At 44.6% G+C, this 23671-nt stretch overlaps 1 protein-coding gene across 2 annotated transcripts in view; it reads right to left on the reverse strand.

The window, feature by feature from the left end:
• Window positions 1-2964: 2964 nt before the first annotated feature.
• Window positions 2965-23671, reverse strand: part of MOB3B (MOB kinase activator 3B) — a 186988-nt gene continuing 166281 nt past the window's right edge. For both annotated transcript variants that reach the window (XM_028115263.2, XM_088018945.1), the window contains exon 4: window positions 2965-4427. In XM_028115263.2, coding sequence (XP_027971064.1) covers window positions 4398-4427 — 30 coding nt within the window. In that variant the 3' untranslated portion in view covers window positions 2965-4397. The remainder of the gene's footprint in view (window positions 4428-23671) is intronic.

Below are 23671 nucleotides of genomic sequence, written 5' to 3' on the forward strand. Positions count from 1 at the left end.
GAAGGCAACTCAGGAAGAGAAACCAAAATGCTTGAATATAATATAGATATGGATTTAATGTGGACAAATGGAAAAGAAAATTTATAAAGCAAGTCAGGACTTACCAAAGCCACAATAAAGTTTGGAGAAAGCGTGCGGTAATTTCTTACACATTCACTGTTGGTTACATCCGTAATGCACAGTGACATGGAAAGCCTGGGGAAGGGTTCAAATGGAGGTGCAGAAATGTTAGCAACGGGGCAACAAGTCTTCCAAGAGAATTCTGCCCTCGGGAGAGCGGAAGGGAAAGGAGGCTGAAGGCCATTTGCTAACAGTCTTCAAATACTTAACAGACATGCAAACAAGGCTCTCATTTATTATGCTTCTTCTTATCCTAGATGATCCCTGGGTCTCTCTTAATGTGAGACACTAGGAAAGGTGTGCTGAAACCCAAAGATTTGGCTCAGGTTAAATGGGAGGATTTCAGATGTTGTGAAGTGTTCAGTGAGGTATACCAAAGGATGTTGTGGAATGTCTATGCCTGAGGTCTTCAAGAGGAGAATGGGGTTTTCACTGGGAATGTCACTGATTTGGTTTGGGAGGGTAGAAGGAATGGATTAAGAAATCTCTCGAAGTTGCTTCCACTCATCCTAGTCCTCAGAAATGATAAAACACCCCAGGAAGAGAGAATTAACACCTAAGAAGCAGAATCTGACTCTAGTTGAGTATTTCTCAACCTTCTTTTTTTTCTATTATCATCCTCCTAAGGAGCCCTTTAAGATATTTTATTCTTAATCATCCTCCTGAAATTTTAATACCACATAGAAACTTTATACCTACTATGGCCCTTTAAAGGGCCACAACCCACTGTAATATCTAAGATTCCTCCCCCAACCAAAAAAAAAAAAAAAACCCCACAATTTTTGCACCCTTGAACAATCAACTTCAATGAGAATACATGCTCTCTAAAATAAACCATGGGTCTGAACAGGAAGTCATTAAGGATGGGAGCAAAAAAAAAAAATTATACATATTTCAACTCTGGCTACAGGGACCATACAAATTCTCATTAGCCAGCATACTAATGTAGTGCCCCCTTCCTCCTTCCCCTTCCTTCTGTTAAATGGGAAGTTATGAATCCTTTATCATTGCTATATCATTTAACTGCAATGGTAATAATCTTTTGGAGACCCTGCACCTCTTTGAGAGTATTAAGAAAAGAACACACACTTGCATAGCCTCAAACTCTATATGTGTGCATGCTGAATTTCAGAGCTTCCTAATGAATTATTTACCTTTATAATGAATGGATCAGGCCGACAACACCTGAACCCACTGGTCAAGCTTCCTATCATGAAAAGAGACAACTAGACATTATATGCTTTCTGATAAATGCAATAGGAAGGAAACATCACTTATGTAGTATTTTTCCTTAAAAAATATGTTTAACTGAGTCTAATAAAGAGGAAACAATCAGAAAAAAAAAATCCAGATTGTGGAACATTCTATAGAAAACGAAGCCTGAAATCCTTAATAACGTCAGTGTCATCACACACACACACACACACACACACCCACCCACCCATCACCACCACCACCACACCAAACACATACCTAACAGGAGAACTCTAGCCCATTTATAACTAAAGAGAATGACAGCAAATGCCATGTGTGATTCCTAATTGGATCCTGGATAAACAACCACAACAAAAAGCTATAAACATTTTGGGGGCAATTGAGAAAGTATTTTAAAGTTTTATGATGTCTGCAACGTATTTTGAAATGGTTCAGCAATAAGAATGTATATTTACAGAGAAAGAGAGAAAATATATGGGAAAAGTCAACAATTAAAAAAATGTTAACAATTGATGCATGTAAGTGAAGGGGACGTGGATGTTCACTGTAATCTTTTCTTTTTGAAATTTCCACTTTGAAATGTCTTGAAATAAAAAAGATAGTGGATACATGTATTACCCAACTTAAAAAAAAAATAGTGGGAAATGAAGGAGGAAACAGGAGGTGAGGCTCAGACCCAGAGAGCTGGAGGTGCCTGAGCCATTGCCAAAGAGCTGAGATTGCCCCTCTTTGCAATGAGAGGTACTTAGGATGTCGTCAGGTCAAAGAGATAAAAATTACCTGTAATAATAAAAAAAATTACCTGTAATATTACAGGTAATAATAATTACCTGTAAAATTTCTTTAGAATTTGCCAAACAAAGTTCTGCGGAATAGGAATACTCTAATTAAAAAATAATAGTTTGCCGGCACTGATCCTAGAAGAGTTGATGAATGCAATTAGAAATATAACCAGGAGGAAATTGTGCCAAGAAGCTTAAAAAATATTTGGTCTTTTAAATTGAATGGGAATTTCATATGCACAGTCAACAGAAAAGAACCTTAAAAAGAATTAATAACAAATGTCTTCAGAGTCCAGCATCCTGCTTGATTAGGCATCACTGACATGCAGGAACGTGGTCAACTTAATGCAAAAATCCTGTGGTTTTTCCATGGCGTCAGAATTTCAGAGTTCCTCCCAGGGCCTGGGCTCCACGCTGTCATCTCTCTGTCCCTCTGCTTGACATCCCCATGCAGTACTTACTGCGTATTGCATAGGTTGGGAAGAGGGGGTCTTATTTCTTTTTCTCTGGATCCTTAGGACAGTCAGATATTCTTTCAGCCCAAAATGATGCTGAGAAGAATCTTTGCCTATCTTTTTCTCTCAGAGTTACTTAGGAAGCCAAAAAAGGGGAGAGGGTATGTTTGTTGGTGACCAGAGCACAACACGGTGGAAAGAGGTAGCAGCATTTGGATTCCATGAGACGACTTGGACAAGACGGGAAGCAAAGGTGGCTTTACCGGGTCAGGGCAGGATGCCACAGCGCCCAGCCAGTCAGCCCTTTCTTTGGACAAAGAAAGATTTCACGTTCTCTAGGCTCTTGTGGCAGCCACGGATGGCTTTAACGCATTAAATATAATGAAACGAGATCAGGGTTGTTTAGTTATTCTTTAATCGTTGTTACATTAAAATACACTAATACATTCTTATCTACTTCCCTCCACCAATTGCTACTTTGTCAAATTCAAAGGATCACTGGGAGTATCATCACCCCTTCGTTACAGGCTCTCGGGACCACCACCAGGTTTGTGGATGAAGCAGAGAAGGCAACGTTTCTGCAACTAAGACTCACTTCGGTTTCAAAAGGCAGGTAGCACAGGCTGTGCTATTTTGTTGACTGGAATGGGAAAACCGGGAAGGAATGGAAGAAGAAAGTTAGCTCCAGTTCCACTGTTACCTTGGCAACGGTGGCACAATCATAGGGGCAGAAATTAATTTGTGCCATAGCACAATCCGGCTGGGGTGGGGGGGGCAGGGCGTGTAAAGGAAGAGAGAAAACAGGGGCTGGACGAAGGCGCTCAGAGGGCCAGCTGGGAAGGCTACGAGCCAATGAGCCAGCTGGCTGAGTTATGTGCACCAAATAACCAATTGCACTTCTGTTTTTTTTTTTTTTTCCACTGAAATTTTAGTATTATGTGGAGACAGCCACAACTCCCTCCCCTTTGGTCAAGAAAAACGTTGTACTAATCTGGCTCAGGGGTTCGGCTGATCATTCTTGGTCGTTTACAGTTTCTTTTTCTTCCTCTCTTCTGGGAAACAGGAAGAAAATATCTTGAATAGAAGAGACAAGAAATGGTGTGGTTGTAAAAAAACAAACAAACAAACAAACCACATTCTGTTTGGAGTTAACTGGTAACTCGTCAGCTTTCTGCTCGCGACCGGTCTCCTCCCTGTAGTTAAGGTTTGTTTGGGGTCATGGAGTGGTCCCTGAAAAAAACCTGCCTCTCAGGGAAAAACGTGTTGAGGCTGCGGGGTGGGTCTCAGATCTCTTGTGGTTACACCGCCCTGCGTGAAGTTAAACCACAGAATCAGATCAGGGCGAGAGGTCTGAAAGGAAGGCTTGTTATAGAAAAGCTCGCTGCTCATCTAGAGTTCCAAAATTCACCCAGTACTTAGAAAACACGTGACAGAAAAGTCGGCCAGTTGACAAGACAGAAGTGGAAAAGTACGAGTGTCTCAGTCTCAAAACCTGAATTCCAGTAAAGCTTAGGCGGCAGGTCACAGGCAGAGCTGCGACATGCATGGAAGTGCAGAGGCTTCCTCGGGGTGACTCAGAGCCAGAAGGGGCCAGGGGGCAGTCCTTCTTGTACGCTGTGGTCGGACAGGTCCACAGGTCGTGGCTAGCAGCACTCAGAGGGTTAAGAGCACACGGGGTGAGTGGGGAACGTCTCTCAGGAATCACCGTTGTCTCCACCTCTCCTGCTCCTGGAAGTAGGTGTGCCACGTCAGCCAGGGAGGTCTCCCTGCTCAGCACTCCAGGAGCAAAGAGCTTTCCTCTGTCTTCCAAAGATAAGGTGGGGCGTCAGTGACACATCCTGCTCGTCATCTCTTTCTGGAAAGCAGGGAGAGAAGGATGGTTAGGAGTAACTAGAAGCAATGACTTGCTGAAGGATTCTAAAAATACCCTCAGAACCTCTGGAGCCTTTGACCAAGGAATTGCAAGCACGGTCCATGGATAAGGCTCAGCATGCAAATGTGTTCCATTTGGTCTGCAGGTCTGTTTGTTTTTTTTGTTTTTGTTTTTGTTTTGATCAAGCAATGTTAAAAACAACAACAACAACATCCACCCCAAAACACTTGGCTAACTTGCCGAAACTCCAGGTTGTCTGCTTTTTTGGAAAAATCGCAAGAGTTGGAGCCACTGGACAGCCGGAGTTGAAGAACAGCTGTCCTCTTCAGATGGAGAATGTGCTCTCCAGTTGGCCCCAGCCCCCATTACTCCCAGTTGTCTCCCCAACAGGAGCCAACTATCACTTACTGATTGATATGGTCATTGGATTTAGACTGCTATTTTTCTTATAGATGAGAATAGTTTCTTTTTATCTACGTTTCAAAGATGGAAAAATGAAGGACAGCCTAAGTGGGTATAAGGCAAAGGAAGTGGGAAGGAGGACTTTTCTGAATGGGCATGAAGAATATACCAATGTGTCTGACATGCTCCCACCTGGCCTTTCCCTCAACTCCATCACCTGCCTGGCTCCTGTGAGCATTTGCAGATCCCAAATGTACCATCTTTTCTCTTTCTCCGGACTGCTGCAGAGGTGAGACCCTTGCCTGTGGCCTGCTCCTCCCATATCCTGCCCTCCTGAACTTAACTAATTGCCATTCCTTTTCCCAGCTCAGGCAAGATGACTTGCAAGGTGCCTGGAAGGCCTTCTGCCGCTCCTGCCCCCACCACTGTGGAGTTTGCCACTTCTTCCACCAGTGCTGGCCTGGAGTCCTGCTTACAGTGAGCTGGTTTGTACGTCTGCATGTGTGTGTGTGTGCGTGCACGCATGGACCGAGGGCATGTCTGCAGGCCCTACTGGATGGACGGCTACCGCATGTCAAGAAAAGAAACACTCATGGGCTCACCATATGTGCACTCATCTGTCTCCCCCGCCCCAACACAGTGCCCGGCACAGGACGCCCACTCCACTTTCAGCTCCAAGAACGGCCTGGAGAGCAGGCTGGAAGGAGCCCTGTGCCATGCAGCATCTGGGAGGACACGCTTAACAGCACTCGATGTAGATGAATGAGCTGCTTTCAAGTCCCACCTCCTGCGGAGCTGATGGTAGCTGCCCCCTCTCTCACATGCTCACCCCGGATCACCCCAGCCTAGAGAACAGAAAACATCGGAGTAAAAGGAGTTTGAGAACAGGAGCGCCCAGGTGCTTGGAGACTCTATTAGAAAACCATACCAAGGCGTTGGTTAAAGAAATGACAGAATATACACGGCATATTCTAGGCACTTTTGCATCCTTATGATATTATTAAGCACAGGCAATCACATACAGGTACATATAGTGAAACACGAACTGACCACTTCCTTCTGCTTGTGACTTGTCCTATGTACCAGGTACCTGGGAGATAAGGTTGCTGTTTGTAAGGAGCTACACTCCATCAGAGAGAAAGAAATGTAGATCACACACTAAAAGACAAGGACACAAATGCAAATATTTGGAGGAAGGGAGACCATGAGGCATGGTAGCTCCAAATTCTGGCCACAGTTAGAGCCCAGTTCTGCCCTCACTACCTATCTGTGTGACCGCCTTGAGTCTTTGGGTCTTAGCAGACATGCCTTTTCTTTAGGGATCCCCTCCCTAAACTCTGACATAGGGCATATCCCTCTTTCCTGCCTTTCACAGGACCCTTCTTCACAACTAGAATAGCCTATTATTTCTTTCATTCCTGCCTCCCAGATTCCTCCCATGTCAGATCCTATAATATCCACAAAGGAAGGGGCTGTGTCTGCTCTATTCCTAGTGCCTGGCAACTGATATTCAATAGATGTTTGTTTAATGAAGCAATGAACGGGCCCTCAGTCTCCTCATCTGTAAAATGGAACTGTGAGATGACCTGAGAAGGTGACCGGGAAGGTTAAAAGTATTAAGATATGCCTGGACTTAATACACATTAATTCCTCCTCCTCAAAAGCAAACACATGGCAATAATCATTTCATGCCAGAGCAAGAAAGGGCTTGAAAAGACTTCCCTGATAATGTATCCACTTAGACGGACCCCAAAATTTAAAGGAGGACCCTGATGATGAGGCGGGGAGAAGGGGACTAGATAGCCGGGGTGGGGGGGAAGAGTGGCCGAGGTGGAGCCCTCCGTGGTCTGGTGTTGCTGTGGCTGGAGTAGAGAGGCCAGGCCGGGAGGGCATGGGGGTAGGGAGACAGGTAAATGCACAACTGCCCAAATATGGACCCATGCAACCGGTGTGAGGACTGGAAAGACATGATGACAATCTTAAAATGAATCTGCTGTCCCTTTGATAAGCTTCCAAAAGTTCTTGTGCTTTTGGTTAACCTTTGATGACAAAGATGGGGAAAGTAAGGTGGGAAAGCAAATGTGCACGTGTGTGATCTGAGTTAGCAAGAGAGACAACTGGCAGGGGGGAGATCACAGGCTGAACACAATTTGGCCTTATAACTAATTCTGTCACTATTTGCAGTGGGTTAATACTTTTGGAAAGAAAGGAACTAGCATTTGTGAAGCACCTATGAGGTGCCAGGTGCTTGGTGGGGGCAGGCAGAGGTGTTACGTCATCACATCTGTAAAACTCTATGAGAAGGAACTGTGACCCCATCTGACAGCAGAGGAATCCAGGCTTCAGAGCAGAAGGGATTTGCTCGAGGAGAACAGGGAAGCTGCAGAGCCAGACCAGTAATAGTTACTTCTACCCAACAAAGCGCAGCTCTCCCTTAGTCCCAGGGTCCCTCAAAGCTCTGCAGATATTACATCCCATAACTTTTACACTAACCCTGTGAAACGAGACTGGTTGTGCTTACTGAAACAGGCTCAGAGACAGACAGTGTCTTCTAAAAGTCACACTGTTGAGTAGCAGGGGTGGGACTTAAACTCAGGTCTAACTGAAGGCAAAGGTCAGCTCTTTCCACTTACACCATGTGATTTGTGGTTTAAAAGCCTCTGAGACATTCTTAGGAAGATACACTCTGATGATACTAATTGACATATATTCATTATAAACGGTTGCAGTCATTCCTGGATTTTCAAAATATCGAAGGTATTTTTTCATTACCCAGATGGATGGCACTTGGAATTACAGGTGCCCTGGGTAAATACTAAAACCACTAGAAATATGGAAGAGTTAAACACACACACACACACACACACACACACACACACGGGAATACTTTGATAGAGGACATGGTACTTATCTAAAGTCACTGAGTTAGTCTGTGAAAAGCCAGGACTGGTGGTTTCCTCACTGCAAATACTTTCTTGCCTCCAAATGAAAGAGAAAAACTGTTTACGGGGAGCAGACCAGGAATTCCCAGATCCTTCCCTGAGGAAGAACAACTCAGAGCCACCCTTCAAAGCTGTATTCTAGCACTTTCCCACTGGGTGGTGCAAATGAGCTGGTTAAGAAATAACTGGCCAAACCAAAAAACTGGCCAATATTGGCTTCCAAAGCATTTGTCATCATCAAAGCCCTCCCAAAGGCACCTAGCAGAACCAAACACATTCCTTCCTATTGCGGAGAGGGGCCTGAACAACATCTACTCACGTTGTTCTTTAAGAATGAATTTGCTGGGGCGCCTGGGTGGCTCAGTCGGTTAAGCGACTGCCTTTGGCTCTGGTCATGATCCCAGGGTCCTGGAACGGAGTCCAGCATCGGACTCCCTGCTCCATAGGGAGCCTGCTTCTCCCTCTCCCTCTGCCTGCCACTCCCCCTGCTTGTACTCTCTCTCTGTCAAATAAATAAATAATCTTAAAAAAAAAAAGAATGAATTTGCCATTGTAGGAGTTATCTAAATGCATCGTGCATTAAGGCTGACTGCTAAAGAACTCCAAAAGGTGCTCGAAAAGCTTCTGCAGAGGTGATGAGAATTTTCTGAGAAAGGTTCATAGGCACTGTATTTGGCTTGTCTAGGAAGATGTTTTTAAGCACCTGCATTTAAAAGAAAATCCATCCTCAGGAAAGAGTAAAGCTGGGTTTTGGTTGGCTCGCTCAGTATTCTTTGTTTTAATGTAAGGAAGTAATTGATTTTGTAAAGTCCCTGGTTCCCCACTGTCAACAGAACACATTCCATACTCCAGGGTCTGGCAAACAAAGCTGTTCATAACAGACTCATGCCCTCTGCTCACCTCCTGTTGAACCCCCACCCACCCACTCACACACCACACCCACCAGGCAAACTGGACTCTTTCCCTGTTTCTAACAGGACACGGTCTATCAAAGTTTCTAGTAGTTTTTCTAGCTGTTTCTTCTATCTGGGAAATGCTTTCTGCTCTTCTGTGCCTGGCAAATATTGACATCCTTCAAGATCCAACTGTCAGCTCCCAGAAAGGGTTCATTAGCAAACTGCTTGGTTTCCCCCGTTGCACACACATATCATATCACTTTCTACCAGCAGTGGAATTCATCATTTCATTTTTGCCTGAATATGAGAAGACCCTTACAACTTTGTTGTATATTAGTGTATGACAAGAAATATTTTGGTCAAGTCACTGAATAGTACATATGATTTGATCTAATTATTTGGGGAAAAAATACAAACAAAATATGAGTCCACTGTGATGAGTTTATCTCTGGGTGAATGAAATGATGTATGTATTCTCTTCCTGGCATTTGCCCTTGGCATATCCTCTTGAATTCTGAGATATTTTTAATACACATGTAATTTTTTTTCTAAGAAAATAAGTTCCAGTAATTTAAAAAACAACAAAAATAGAAGTAGACCAAACCTCCAAATTGAAATCATATTTAGTTTTAAAAATAAAGTTAAAATGGGGGCGCCTGGGTGGCTCAGTTGGTTAAGCAACTGCCTTCGGCTCAGGTCATGATCCTGGAGTCCCGGGATCGAGTCCCGCATCGGGCTCCCTGCTCGGCGAGGGGCCTGCTTCTCCCTCTGACCCTCCCCGCTCTCATGTACTCGCTCTCTCTCATTCTCACTCTCTCAAAATAAATAAATAAATCTTAAAAAAAATAAAAAAAATAAAGTTAAAATGACTTTTGGCTACTTTTCTGTAGAATGGGGTGGTGGTTGAAATCAGCATATCTGTATAAGATATTCAAGCTCTTCTGTTCTAATCTCAACACTTTCAAACTGGAATAGAGATATCTCTTAGCCATTGCAACAAGTGTTTGATATCTGTAGGATAAACCTGCATGAACTCTAAAAGTCTAAACTTATTCTTTTCATTTATTTTTTATTATTATGTTATATTAATCACCATACATTACATCATCAGTTTTTGATGTAGTGTTCCATGATTCATTGTTTGCGTGTAACACCCAGTGCTCCATGCAGAACGTGCCCTCTTTAATACCCATCACCAGGTTAACCCATCCCCCCACCCGCCTCCCCTCTAGAACCCTCAGTTTGTTTTTCAGAGTCCATCGTCTCTCATGGTTGGTCTCCCCCTCTGATTTCCCCCCCTTCACTCTTCCCCTCCTGCTATCTTCTTTTTTTTTTCAACATATAATGTATTATTTGTTTCAGAGGTACAGATCTGTGATTCGACAGTCTCGCACAATTCACAGCACTGTTTATCACCCAGCCACATCCCTCCCACCCCCACCTCCAGCAACCCTCAGATTGTTTCCTGAGATTAAGAAATTCCTCATATCAGTGAGGTCATATGATACATGTCTTTCTCTGATTGACTTATTTCGCTCAGCATAACACCCTCCAGTTTCATCCACGTCATTGCAAATAGCAAGATTTCATTCCTTTTGATGGCTGCATAATATTCCATTGTGTATATATACCACATGTTCTTTATCCATTCATCTGTTGATGGACATCTTGGCTCTTTCCACAGTTTGGCTATTGTGGACATTGCTGCTATAAACATCGGGGTGCACGTACCCCTTTGGATACCTACATTTGTATCTTCGGGGTAAATACCCAGTAGTGCAATGGCTGGATCATATGGCAGCTCTATTTTCAACTTTTTGAGGAACCTCCATACTGTTTTCCAGAGTGGCTGCACCAGCTTGCATTCCCACCAACAGTGTAGGAGGGTTCCCCTTTCTCTGCATCCTCACCAACATCTGTGTTTTCCTGACTTGTTAATTTTAGCCATTCTGACTGGTGTGAGGTGGTATCTCTGAGGTTTTGATTTGTATTTGCCGGATGCTGAGTGATGTTTTTTCATGTGTCTGTTAGTCATTTGGATGTCTTCTTTGCAGAAACGTCTGTTCACGTCTTCTGCCCATTTCTTGATTGGATTATTTGTTCTTTGGGTGTTGAGTTTGGTAAGTTCTTTATAGATTTTGGATACTAGCCCTTTATCTGATATGTCATTTGCAAATATCTTCTCCCATTCTGTCAGCTGTCTTTTGGTTTTGTTGACTGTTTCCTTTGCTGTACAAAAGCTTTTTATCTTGATGAGGTCCCAATAGTTCATTTTTGCCCTTGCTTCCCTTGCCTTTGGTGATGTTTCTAGGAAGAAGTTGCTGTGGCTGAGGTCGAAGAGGTTGCTGCCTGTATTCTCCTTTAGGATGTTGATGGACTCCTGTCTCACATTTATGTCTTTCAACCATTTTGAGTCTATTTTTGTGTGTGGTATAAGGAAATGGTCCAGTTTCATTCTTCTGCATGTGGCTGTCCAATTTTCCCAACACCATTTGTTGAAGAAATTGTCTTTTTTCCATTGGACATTCTTTCCTGCTTTGTCGAAGATTAGTTGACCATAGAGTTGAGGGTCCATTTCTGGGATCTCTATTCTGTTCCATTGATCTATGTGTCTGTTTTTGTGCCAGTACCATACTGTCTTGATGATGACAGCTTGGAAATAGAGCTTGAAGTCCGGAATTGTGATGCCACCAGCTTTACTTTTCTTTTTCGACATTCCTCTATTTGGGGTCTTTTCTGGTTCCATACAAATTCTAGGAATATTTGTTCCATTTCTTTGAAAAAAGTGGATGGTATTTTGATGGGGATTTCATTGAACGTGTAGATTGCTCTAGGTAGCATTGACATCTTCACAATATTTGTTCTTCTAATCCATGAGCATGGAACGTTTTTCCATTTCTTTGTGTCTTCCTCAATTTCTTTCATGAGTATTTTATAGTTTTCTGAGTACAGATTCTTTGCCTCTTTGGTTAGATTTATTCCTAGGTATCTTATGGTTTTGGGTGCAATTGTAAATGGGATCGACTCCTTAATTTCTCTTTCTTCTGTCCTGTTGGTGTATAGGAATTCCACTGATTTCTGTGCATTGATTTGATATCCTACCACTTTACTGAATTCCCGAATGAGTTCTAGCAGTTTTGGGGTGGAGTCTTTTGGGTTTTCCACATAAAGTATCATATCACCTGCACAGAGTGAGAGTTTGACTTCTTCTTTGCTGATTTGGATGCCTTTGATTTCTTTTTGTTGTCTGATTGCTGTGGCTAGGACTTCTAATACTATGTTGAATAGCAGTGGTGATGGTGGACATCCCTGCTGCGTTCTAAAAGTCTAAACTTATTCTTATCTGTCAGTTTACCCATTTTTAGAACTGGTAGTGGAGGACAGGGAATAGGTGGACACAAAGAAAAGTAAAATGACTTATTCTAGGTCACACAAGTAATTTCTGACCCAGCCGTGACGACCAGAGTCCAACTGACTCTTAGCTTACTGTATATCCCATCACACACTTTAACGATCTATTTTTCACATAAAATAAAGGGAAAACATTGACGAATACTAGGTGTCAGTCATCATGCTAGCACGGCAATTTTACTAAGTTAACCTCAGAAGCCAGAAAACAAGCTCTAAAAATGGTGGCATGATCACAGAATCACAGCCTACTGTTGAAGCTGGGAGGACACTTGGGTATTGTCTAGTCTAAGACCTTCACCTCAGAGACTGAAAACCCAGATCATGAGAGAGGTGACTAGCCTGAGGTGGCGCAAATAATTAGCCGCAGAGCTATCACCCCTGGCCTGTAGGCTCTGGACACTTGGTGTGGATCTCAGAGAGGCAATCTGTGCAAACAAGGATGTCTCAGAGTTGGCTCAGTGCGCTTCAGGTAAAATCCAGCCTGTGTTACTGGCTTTCCCTAACCGATACTCCTTCAACAGCTCTGTACAGTTTTCAAACTAAGTCCCCAACCCTAGAGTTCAATGCTCTTCTTGATCTGGACCCCCCAACCTCTCTGCCACCCTGTCACTCCCCAGCTCTCCTTCTCTCCTGCTGAACCCACGGCATCCAGAAACCTCTTGTGTATCTGCTTTTGTTCATTCCTCTTTTCCCAGAACACCTTTCTCCCAACTCCAGCATCCTTCAAGGCTCTTGTGCAGTGTGCCCTCTTCTCAGACACCTTCTCCCACATCCTTCCTTACCCCACCCCAAAGAGTCTTCGGTGCTCCTCTTCTGGTTTCCTGTGGTGGCCACCGCACCCTTCACCATTGTTCTGTGACAGTTTATTCCTTCCCTGGCTCCAGCACAGGGCTGCCACTGAAGAGATGAACCACATCTTGGGTCTGTTTGGACCCTGGTGCACTAGCCCTGACACATAGCAGGTGCTGGAAAAATGTTTGTTAATTAGACTAAAATCCAATGAAGAAAAAAAAATGATTAGGTCTACAAACCCAGTGAAATGAGTGGTGGAGTGAAAAATGTGTTGAGTACCTACCATGGTAGAGGCACTTATGTTTATTTTGTGGACTTCTTTTCAAAACTCTGTGAAGTAGGCATTGCTTTTTCTATTATACGGATGAGGAAAAGGAGGCTCAGAGAATTGATGTAACTTGCCCATGTTCACATAGTGAACAAGCGGGAGAATCAGGATTTGCACCCGGGTGGACTCAAGAACAAAAATAAGCCAACAAACTAAAAACACACTGTTTCCATTACTCTGCTGGGGTGAGAAATAAAAGCAGCGAGGCCTTTTGTTTTTCTAGCGTTTTAACGTATATTAGGGCAAGAGGTGCTATAACAACAGCATCCTGAAGCCTATGGTTTTAAATTCCCCAACTCTGCTAATTCTGAGAAACAAGAAGGAGAAAGAGGAGGAAGAAATGTTGAAAATAAAGAAATAACTGAGGAAGAAGAGGAGCACAAAGAGATGAAAGGAAGGTGGGTGTAGAAGCTCCAAAGTGTGGTAAGGAGAGCACACTGGGCTAAAAACTTTCTGGAATGACCTTTATGTATCCCCCCCACAACCCCGGCCCGCCCTCCGTTGGCCACCATTAAAAACCCAATGTCTTAAAACGGGGTGGTTTGAAGTACACAACCTAGTGTCAGATTTGGCCCTAAGAGGGCAGTAAATTGCCTTCAGTTAAGAGCGCTCGGGCACGCGCGCACCCACTCACCCACCCACACCCACACACCCACACACACACACACCCACACACACACTTGCGGGCGCGCGCGCAAGCACACTGGTGCACACACACATGCATACACACACACGCGCGCCCACGGACGCACCTACCCTCTCCAGTAACGGAGTTTCATCGGCACATTTAAAAGGCAATATGTTAAGGTAATAGTTGCTGAAAGAGCACCAAAGAAGAATGGCGAGTCCACGGGGTGAAGCATCTCTGGCGCTCCGTACTGATTATTGCTCGCTGGCCCACCGCCCACCGCCCAACAGCCCGGCCTCAGCCCCCCAGGGCTCCGCCCCGGGCTGGCGCGTAGCTGCGCCCGGCCTCTCATCAGCCCCCAGTCTCCTCTCCGACAGACTTGGTAACGTGGGTTTGAATGCAGCATGAAGTACAAGGACAGTATTTCTGGGTGGACTGGAGGGTGAGGATACAGGGAACATATCGGGAAGAATTTCCTTCCCAACAGCGAGGCTGGGCCTTCTGCGGGTGTTGGCCTGATCAGAAAGCAAGCTTTCTGCTGGGCCTTTCATCCTACAAGTGCCATTTTTTTAGACTTGAAAACCTTGTTGTATCCACATTATCCATTTGTTTCTTCTGTTATTGGCTATTTTTTTCTTCCCCTATGAAGTGGGTGCTTTGAGAATGTTAATCATCTTGAAAATTCTATTTCTCTCAGGAGTCTTGCCCCTTTCCCTCCTCCGTTCCAAACAACTGTGCTGGTGGTGTCTGCGCCAAGATCTCACCAGAACCACCACAATCCCCCTGCCCCTCCAGGGTCCTCAGCTCCTACCAACACCCATTTCCCACAGGTCATGTTGCTACACTGGAGGTCAAGCAGATTATTTGCAATTTCCTTATCTCCAGATCTAACCCTCTGGTAGCAAAAGCAAGTCCCTTTGGGACTGGCAGTTTTCCTGGAGGAACAGGGAGAGTGAGTACCAAAGTCAGCTAGACTGCGTGGGTCAGCCTGAGGTCATTTCTGACTGTAGACAGGGACGAGGACTCAGTGAGGTTTCTTCAGGCACCGTGATGCTATGAGGAAGAATTCCAGGAATGGGCAGGTGTGGCTCTTGGGGCTGTCGATGCACAAGAGGAAGGCGTACTGTGCTAAGGCATTAGAATGTAAGAATCAACATCAGCTGTTGTCTCCGAATCATCCAGTTTGAAGGACTCAGAATCACCTGTGATATGACAGTGTCCTATGATTCCAGTGTGCAGCACACGCTCTAATCCCCGCAGGTATCATCAGCACCGCTGATGCACCGTTGATCTCCAACCAGGTAAAGTCCCAGCAAGTTAAAGAGACTGCACATATCTCAAATCTACCTCCTCCTTCTCTCCTGCCTTGCACACACCTTGCTTCTGGCTGTTTCTGTATCTTTGTACACTTGTTTTTTCTGCACGGAGAGCCCCATGCCCTTCTTCTGCCCAGAACACTCTTGTTGACTCTTTCGTGCTCTGCTTACCAGTCTGTGAGGGTTATACGCTGCCTCAATGGGAGACAGAGTGATTCAGAGAAAGGGACCAGGACTCAGGGAAAGGAAAGAGAGAAAGGATCTGGGAGGCTCTAAAGCTGGTTGCTGAGAATGTGGTCTGGCAGCTAGCTCTCCCTCAGACGGGGGTGCAGTGCAGCTCTGCTCTGAAGGGCAGTGTCAAGGGGGAGCCCAGGAAAAACAGCAGGCTGCTTGCTGAAGGGACATCCCCGGACCAAGAGAGAAGAAAAACAAACAAGCAAATGCAAAATACCCCAATCTATTCTGCCGCCCATCCACTGTGGGAAAGCTGGACTGTTGACAGTGCAAACTGTATACAGGGGGGCAGGGGATGGCAGCTCCTACCTGCCCTCGGGGCACAGGGAGGCTGCGGTGTCTCAGGACCACAGCTCTTGAGCCCACCTTAGAGAATCTCTGTGACACCCTCCCCCTGACCTCTCCTGCTCCAAGCACTTGTTTCATCCAGGGCCTTTGAAGCAGGTGGATGCAGCTTCTCTCCAGGGTCCTGTAGGCAGGGAGCTTGTGTTCAGGAGGGCAGCTTCTGACCAGGGAGTAAAGAGCAGGTGCCTTGCACTACGATCAAGCATTGGGCCTAAACATTTTCTTAAAACTCTTTTTCTTAACATAGTTGTGTCTCTTTAATGGGAACTGGGAGAAAGAATTCCAGTGGGAGACTGACACCAGGCACCTTAAATTATTTTTGGAACAAGTCTTCATACATAATAACTAACTTGAATGAATGAATGAATGAATTAGTGTCAGGTCACAAAAGATGGAGTGAACAAGATGGGGCAATGGTGTTAAGAGCCTCAATGAGTCAATAATATTGTGTTCCTAACAGAGTAGTATCTATCACTTCCTGCACCTTTTCTATGCCGCACGCTGTGTTCAATGTTGGCTGGACACTCATTATTTCATTCAGTCCTTACAGCAGTCTTAGTGGTATTCTCCTAGTCTTACAGATGAGGGAACTGAGGTCAAGTACTTTGGTCAAAGTCACATTGCTAGTAATGAGGGTAGCCAAGGTGGAAACTTGAAAACCTATCTTCCTAACCAGTTACACTACATCACAAGGCCTTGTGCTGAACACATCTTCCTGCATACCTGCAAGTACTTTGAGCTGAGTCTATTTGAGTCAGGGGGCACACAAAGCCAGCACTGACCATGGAACAGGGACGTGGCCTTTGGAACCATTCATGGGAGGCCCACATTCAGGGCCCTGCTAGCATCCCAAAGTCTGAATTCTTGTCAGGGTGGGCAGGCAGGGCTACAGAATTTTAAAAAGAATTCTCCCAGTTCAAAGTATACATGGGATCCAACCAGCACACAGGGATTAAAAATGTTCTTTCTGCTTTCTTTTAGGAATGTGGGTGGCAAATAAGCCAAAAGAAATAAAAATAGAAAGAGGGCCAGACCTCCCTAAACAGGAAAGAACAATATTTATTTGAATAATTCTGTTCCTAAACAGCAGTCCACATTACCAACATGGAGGGCATTCCCAAATGGAGGGATGTGTGTGTGTGTGTGCGTGTGCACATATATGCACGCCTCCAAGTACATGTATACATATGTATGGATAAACACACAGACCTGCCACCCACAGAGAATATTTATTCATATGATACAAGAATCAAACTGCTCTTCTTTTCCCAAATCCTGCAAGCATTAAAAATAAGTCACTTTATGTAAACATACTCAGTCTCTTGATTTATACTGATTCTCATAAAGGCAGAGATGCACATTTTTGAAACTCTCTCATTTAACCACAGGAGATGGGTTATGGACACACTCCATATGGGGAGACAGGCTGCCTTAGCAGGCATCATGAAAGCAAGCACATGAATCAAAATGTTTCATCATCACTGCATTTTTCCAGATCTCCTCACCAAAGCCTTGCAGGGCCCCTTTTTGCTCCTCCATGCATTTGAACATCTTGACTTATTCTGGAGATGGAGCGACCATGTCCTCCCCATGCCATCCTTCTTGCTGGCACACCACGAGCTCCTGACCATGACAGTGTGTGCGTGCATCCAGCCTGACTCCTGCTCAAAGTGATGCCCCCTATAACCCAATAAGGCACAGTCCTGGCCTCTCTGGCTGGCAGTTGCCCCTCCCTCCTCCTTCCCCTCCCTGCCAGCCCACGTCCTCCACAGCCTGGCTTGAGGACCACACTGCTATAAAGGGTCTGACCCCCTCCCTCCCACACCCTGCATGTGTGAGCACAGCTGGACTGATTCCTGGCAGATGCTCCTTGTGCCCCTGGTTTTGGGATGAGCGAAGGGTGGCTGAATGCACCCACTCCCTCAGAGGGCTGTGACAGACTTCAAAATGGCCCAGTGGCCACCTATCAGGTTGCAGCTCTTTGAAGACTGGATGTGGGAGGTGGACAGGGTAAGGAATTCCCTTATTTGCTTCTGTCACTTGGCCTTTTCATGGGGGGAGCGGGGGGAGAGGAGGCACTGGCTGGTGAGGCCCTTCCAGTCTAGGTTAGGCTGCTACAGGCACAGACTCACTAGTTCTGAGGGAAGCTTAGTGGGCCCAACTCTTAAGGACATTCAAGAAACCCTGAAGAAACAGGATTTGTCATTTTGGGTGTGCCCTGAACTTTCAGGGCATGGGGCCCTGGAGAAAGAATTTACCTCCCCCAGGAAAACAAAGAATTCATAGAAGTCACTCAGCTGAGCTGACTTAACCACAGGACAGAGCTTGCCATCACTTAATAAGACATCTATTGTGCGTCTGATGAAAACACAGGGAGATTTTCTTCCTCAGGGAGCCTATAATTTAGGAAGCTTGTAGCGTCTTAGCAGTCCCATTCCTTTGGAAGGAACAAAATATTAGGTTAATGAAATAAATGGACATGAAACAAACCAAATCTTCATTTTAGCAAAATAAGATTGCTTGCTAGGAGTTAGACGAGCACCAGCTGAAACACGGGCTCAAACTCCTGAGAGCTTTAGGGGCTGATCTTGGTGTCTCGACTGCTGTCCCACTTTGTCACTGACTCTCATCTCTATGGGGAGGCCACTATGCTTCCCCCAAAGAGAAACTGAAGCTTGCAGAGGTTGGTGGCCTGCCCATGGTTAATACCTGGCAGAGCGAGTATTTGCCTGACATCTGTCATTTGGATCTCCTCAATGGGCCTCAGAATCCCATTTTTTTCCTTTACATCAGGGAACTGGAAACCACAGCGCACAGGTCAGATCCAGTCCACACCTGTTTTGTATGGCCCATAAACTAAGGATAGTTTTTATATGTTTAAGTAGTTGAAGAAAAAAAGAAGAAGAACATTCCATGACACAGGAACATTCTATGAAGCTCGAATTTCAACGTCCATCAGTAAAGTTGTACTGGGATGACAGAGTCACGCCCATTCATGGCTGCATTGTTTCTAGCTGCTTTCCCGCTCCAAAGGCAGAGGTGAGCAGTTGTGACAGAGACCATTTAAGGCCCAAAGCTAAAATGTTTGGTGTCTGGAGCTTTTCAGAAACAGTTTGCTGCACCCTGATCTGCACCCTGAGGATACCATGGCCTATAGAGTGTGACTCTATAGGATTAAGGCCCATGGGATTATAAATGGGTCCCCAAGCTAGCAGGCTTGTAAAGTTGACCTAGCCATAAACAGTCCGACGTTTCTCCTGCTGTGGGCGAGCAGTGACGCTCCATCAGGAAGAAAACACAGGTAGTAAAGCAAGAATAAACTCTGCACGTGCCTACAGCCTCTTAGAACGGAACTGGTATGGCTTTCGGAGTATGGGAGGAGATAAGCTCCTTTCTTTTTGTAGTCTCCAACTCCCAATTAATGAACCATGAAAACAACATGGATTTTACCTAAAGGGAACGTGCTTCAGAGAGCTAAAGCAATTTTTACGTGGGAGGGCTCCTTCCTCACTCATCTGGCTGATACTTCAGGATGAAGCTGCAATTTTATATGTTTTAGCAACAGAGGTGGTTATCGTTCTACTGTCGGCACATGGTGTTTTGCTCTCAAGATAAGAGGGAAATTGTCTAATGTATTGAAGGTGGGGAGCAGTTCTGCCTCAGTTGAAGAGAAATAAAAGCAGATGCCCCTTTTCTTGGCATACTTTTTGTTCCCTTTCCTGGTCTCAGTTGCACACCCTAAAGACCTGGCTCGTATGTGAAAATAAAAGAAGATAAAATAAAAACTATACCTATCAAGATGAAGAGAGTTCTGGAAATGGATGGTGGTGTGGGTTGCACAACAATGTGAGTGTACTTCCTGCCACGAAACTGCATACTTAAAATAGTTAAGATGGCAAATTTTACATTATGTGTATTTTACCACAATTTAAAACAAAACAACAAAAATCCCATAGCTATCAATTTTGGAAAAAAGCATTTCAAAAGCTTCAAGGAAGAAGATTTTTATATACAATCCCATTAGCAAAGTGGAAAAAAAATCCACAGAGAAGGGGTTTTGAAAGATTTGAAGATTTATTGGAAAAAATGAGCATTGGTGTGTAGTTTCACTTACACTTGTGCATGTGCTTTCAAGAACACTCAGTCCACTCATTAAATCCCCTCTATCATTGCTGTCGGTATTGGAAACAAAAAATGTTTAGAAGAATTCTTCCATCTGGAATCATCTATTCATACAAAATGCCAAGCACCCTTGCACCAGCAACAGAAACCAAAATAAAGAGTAACTGTCTGAGAACCTCTTAGGACTCTTAACATCTTACAGCAGTGACACCAAGGGGAAAACCACATCCGTGAGTACCTAGTAAGATTTCTCTGCAGTAGATGCACAAAGACTGCTGTCACCGTCTAAGAAAGGACGAGTTCCAAATAAAGCGAAAACCACATCAGAAACCTTATATTAAAAATGGAATTTAGATATGAACGGGAGTGCAAACTTTCATGAAAAGTCTGCCTCTTCAATCATGAGGCCATACAACTAAAACCAACCTAGGTGGGATGTGGTCAAATATCTTATTTGACTCCTGTCCATTTGCCGGTGTTTTTCAAAGAGTAGGAAGATAAAATCCCTCGAGTGTGCGCTGCTAGCGCTCGGTACCTTCTGCCAGCTGCCCAGAGCAGGGCTGGTGCGCGGCGGGGTTCCCGAAGGCTCTACTGTTGAGAGTGAATGTATATGATAACAACAGCTGATTTATGGCCCGGGCCTGGCAGCGACGGGGTCAACAATCTAAATGCTAACTGACGATGACACTGGTCGTGTCTGGTGAAGCCAGAGACAAAGGAACAGATGTGCTCTGTGTCTCCTGGTGCCTGAGACACCACAGTCGCTGTGGACCAGCCATGGCGATGGGGCAAGGAGCAGCATGGTGTGAAGCTGACGCCAACGCAACCCAATGACCACTGTCGCGTCGGCTTCATCCGAACTGGGTCCACCCCCCCCCAACGCGCATGCGCACACACACGGCGATGCTGCATTTCGTAAGCTTCGAAATTCTGGGCTTTCAAGATAGAGGAAAATTCTACAAACAACACTTAACGTGCAGGCACTGTAGACGTGTTGCCAGATTGTAATGGGCCAGACCCGGTCCTGCCCACCACAGGCTCCATATAAGGCAAGAGTGCAAAATGATGGCTCTTGGGCAAATTGCACTCCTAGAAAGAATGGGTTAGGCCTGTAGGTTTTAAAAAATGAAGTGAAATGAAATAAATAAAATAAAGTGTAAGAACTGCTCTAATCAGTCGCCACCATTTAAAATTCTGAAGAGTTCCCCTAAAATGTTGGAGTTCCAGTTTCTTTTGATTTGGAAACTCTGGCTCCCAACTCCCCCATTGAAACCATTATCTAGAGTTGCATGGAGGTGGCTCCCAGAGCTTCCTATTTCTTACTACCTGCTTGCTAACTCACATCTGCTACCTGCCTGGCCTCTGTAGGCTTTGGGTTTGGGTCATCTGATCTACAGACATTACATTTCTTGAGGCAGGCAACATGCCTTTTTAGTTGCCCTAGCACTTAGCACCAGCTCTTTACACACTATCATGTTGTTTGAGTCACTAAACAGAGCACATTCCATGTGTTCAGAGAGCTGACGTGATCTAACCAGGGCCTCACTGCCAGATGCTGTTCTGTCCAAGGGTTAGAACCTTAGGAAATCTCCTAGCTGCTACAGATCATCAGAAATCATTTGACTTAGTGTGCCCCTGAGCAAAAATCTGCCCCAGCAGAGGCCACGTCTGGGTTTTGGGGTCAGACTGCCTGTGTTCAAATCCTGACTCCACAGGGCTGTGTGACATTGGACAAATTACTTCACCACCTTGTCTGATTTTCCTCTTCTCTAAAATGGAGATTAAAACAATATTTATCTCATAGAATTATGTGCAGGTTAAATGAGGTAACACATAAACCCATTTCCCACAGTACCTGGTCCACAGCTTTATTAAAAAAATTTCCCTATCCTCAGATTACTATATTCTCAGAAGCTGAACATATCAAATTTTAAAAGTATGTCATTATTACAGGCCATTTAAAGTTCTTCCTATGCTGAAATACTTTAATAAGACATAGACATAAATCTCTACTATAAATCTGTTTCAAAAAATTTACTATTATAAATAAATGAAGGAAAAAAAAAGACAGTGAGCAATCTATGTCATTCTGGATCTACAATGTGGCAGAACTGGAAGGATATCAGAATCTTCCCTAATCCAGTGGATTTACAACTTATTTTAGTAGCAGAAACCATTTCTTCTAATGCAATTTGATACAAAAGCCACTAATGAAAAAATACGGCAGATCTGGTTGAAGAGGAGGTGAGGGCCCAGCCCCCATGGGGTGCTGTTGCTAAGGATGACCAATTTGGGCTAAGCTCCCTCATTTTTTTTTGCCAGTGGGAAAACTAAGACTGTTGGTATCTCCACACGGATAGGAGGGCTCACGTTAAGGACCAAGACTAACCTGTCACTGTATCCCCAGAGCCTAGCCATGTGCCTGGAACACAGGGCCCTGGCAGCTCTGAGGTTTGTGTGATGGGGACTCTGATACATGTGAGGGGCCATGCTGAAGTGGTGGGAATGGGCTTCTAGGGTGTGGTGATGATTGCTGCCAGCAAAGTAATACCATCATGGTTTAGACAGGGTATAGGGTGTAGGGTTGATTCTGGGGGGAAGGGACAGGGTGGAGAGAACTGAGCTTGAACTTAAGCAAATAAAAGTAGTGGGGCTAGATGCCATCTACAAGATCAAGATGAGGGGGCCACTCTTCAGCCTAGGCATCCTGTTGGACTCCAATTCAGCCCAGTAATTGGGGAATAGATGGTATTAGTTTCAAAGTGTGATGCCTGGACCGCTTACATCAACATTACCTGGATGCTTATTAAAAATGCAGATTCATGAGTCCCATCCCAGAACTACTGAGTCAAAAATTCCGGTGGTAGAACCCATGCATTTATCCTCCCCAAGCTCCCCAGATGTTGTGTGGGAAAAGTCTGGGAAGCACCATACTCGATCTCACTGGGGCTCACCAATGGTGTCTCATGAGGGCCATCTAGAGAGCTGTCCTTTGCTTGGAGATTCTGATTTAATAGGCCTGGGACTGGACTGAGGGCTGAGATGCTTTCTGAAATCTCCCCAGGTGATATGCGGCGGAATGGTTTACAACCATTCATAACTGATTGCCAGAGGGAAGGGAGAGCCACCCCTCTCTGTGACATGAATTATTCCTGTTATTATATAACCAATGAAAATGCAGATATCCTAATTGGGCCTTAGGGATAAGTCACTACTTGCCCTTTCAGTTTGTCTTGTTAACCACCCAGGCAGCTGGGAGACAAGAGTTTTCAGCAAAGACCTATCAAATCATTGTTCTTGTGAATACTGAGGTTGTTGTAAAAATGTATTGAATGCATTTACCAAGCATACTTTAAAAATAAAGTTTATTGAGGTATATTTGGTCTTACAAAATGCTTCTACTTAAATGTACAATTTGATGAACTTTGATAGGGATACGCTCCCAGGTAACCACCACGTTAAGATATGGAACATTTCCATCACCTCTGGAAATTCCTTCCTGCCCCTTTGCAATCAATCCCCTATCCCCCACCCTACACCCCGCCCCCGCAACCACCCATCTGCTTTCTGACACTGTTCATTAGTTTATACTGCTCTAGAATTCGATATAAACGGGATCAAACAGTCTGTACTTTTCATGCCTGGTTTCTTTTGCTCAGCACAATGTTTTTAAGGTTTCTCTCTACCATGAATTATATTATTTGTTGTTTCTTCTCTGTTTCAAAGGGAAGCACAGGGATTTGGGGCACTACTTCAGGAGAAAGGGCAAGTTTCAGGAGTGACAGAGGGCAGATTACTGAGACAACGGGC

Source organism: Eumetopias jubatus, unplaced genomic scaffold (genome assembly GCF_037043125.1).
Source record: "Eumetopias jubatus isolate StellerSeaLion01/CBP00866 unplaced genomic scaffold, mEumJub1_p1.0 scaffold_15, whole genome shotgun sequence".
NCBI lineage: Eukaryota > Metazoa > Chordata > Mammalia > Carnivora > Otariidae > Eumetopias > Eumetopias jubatus.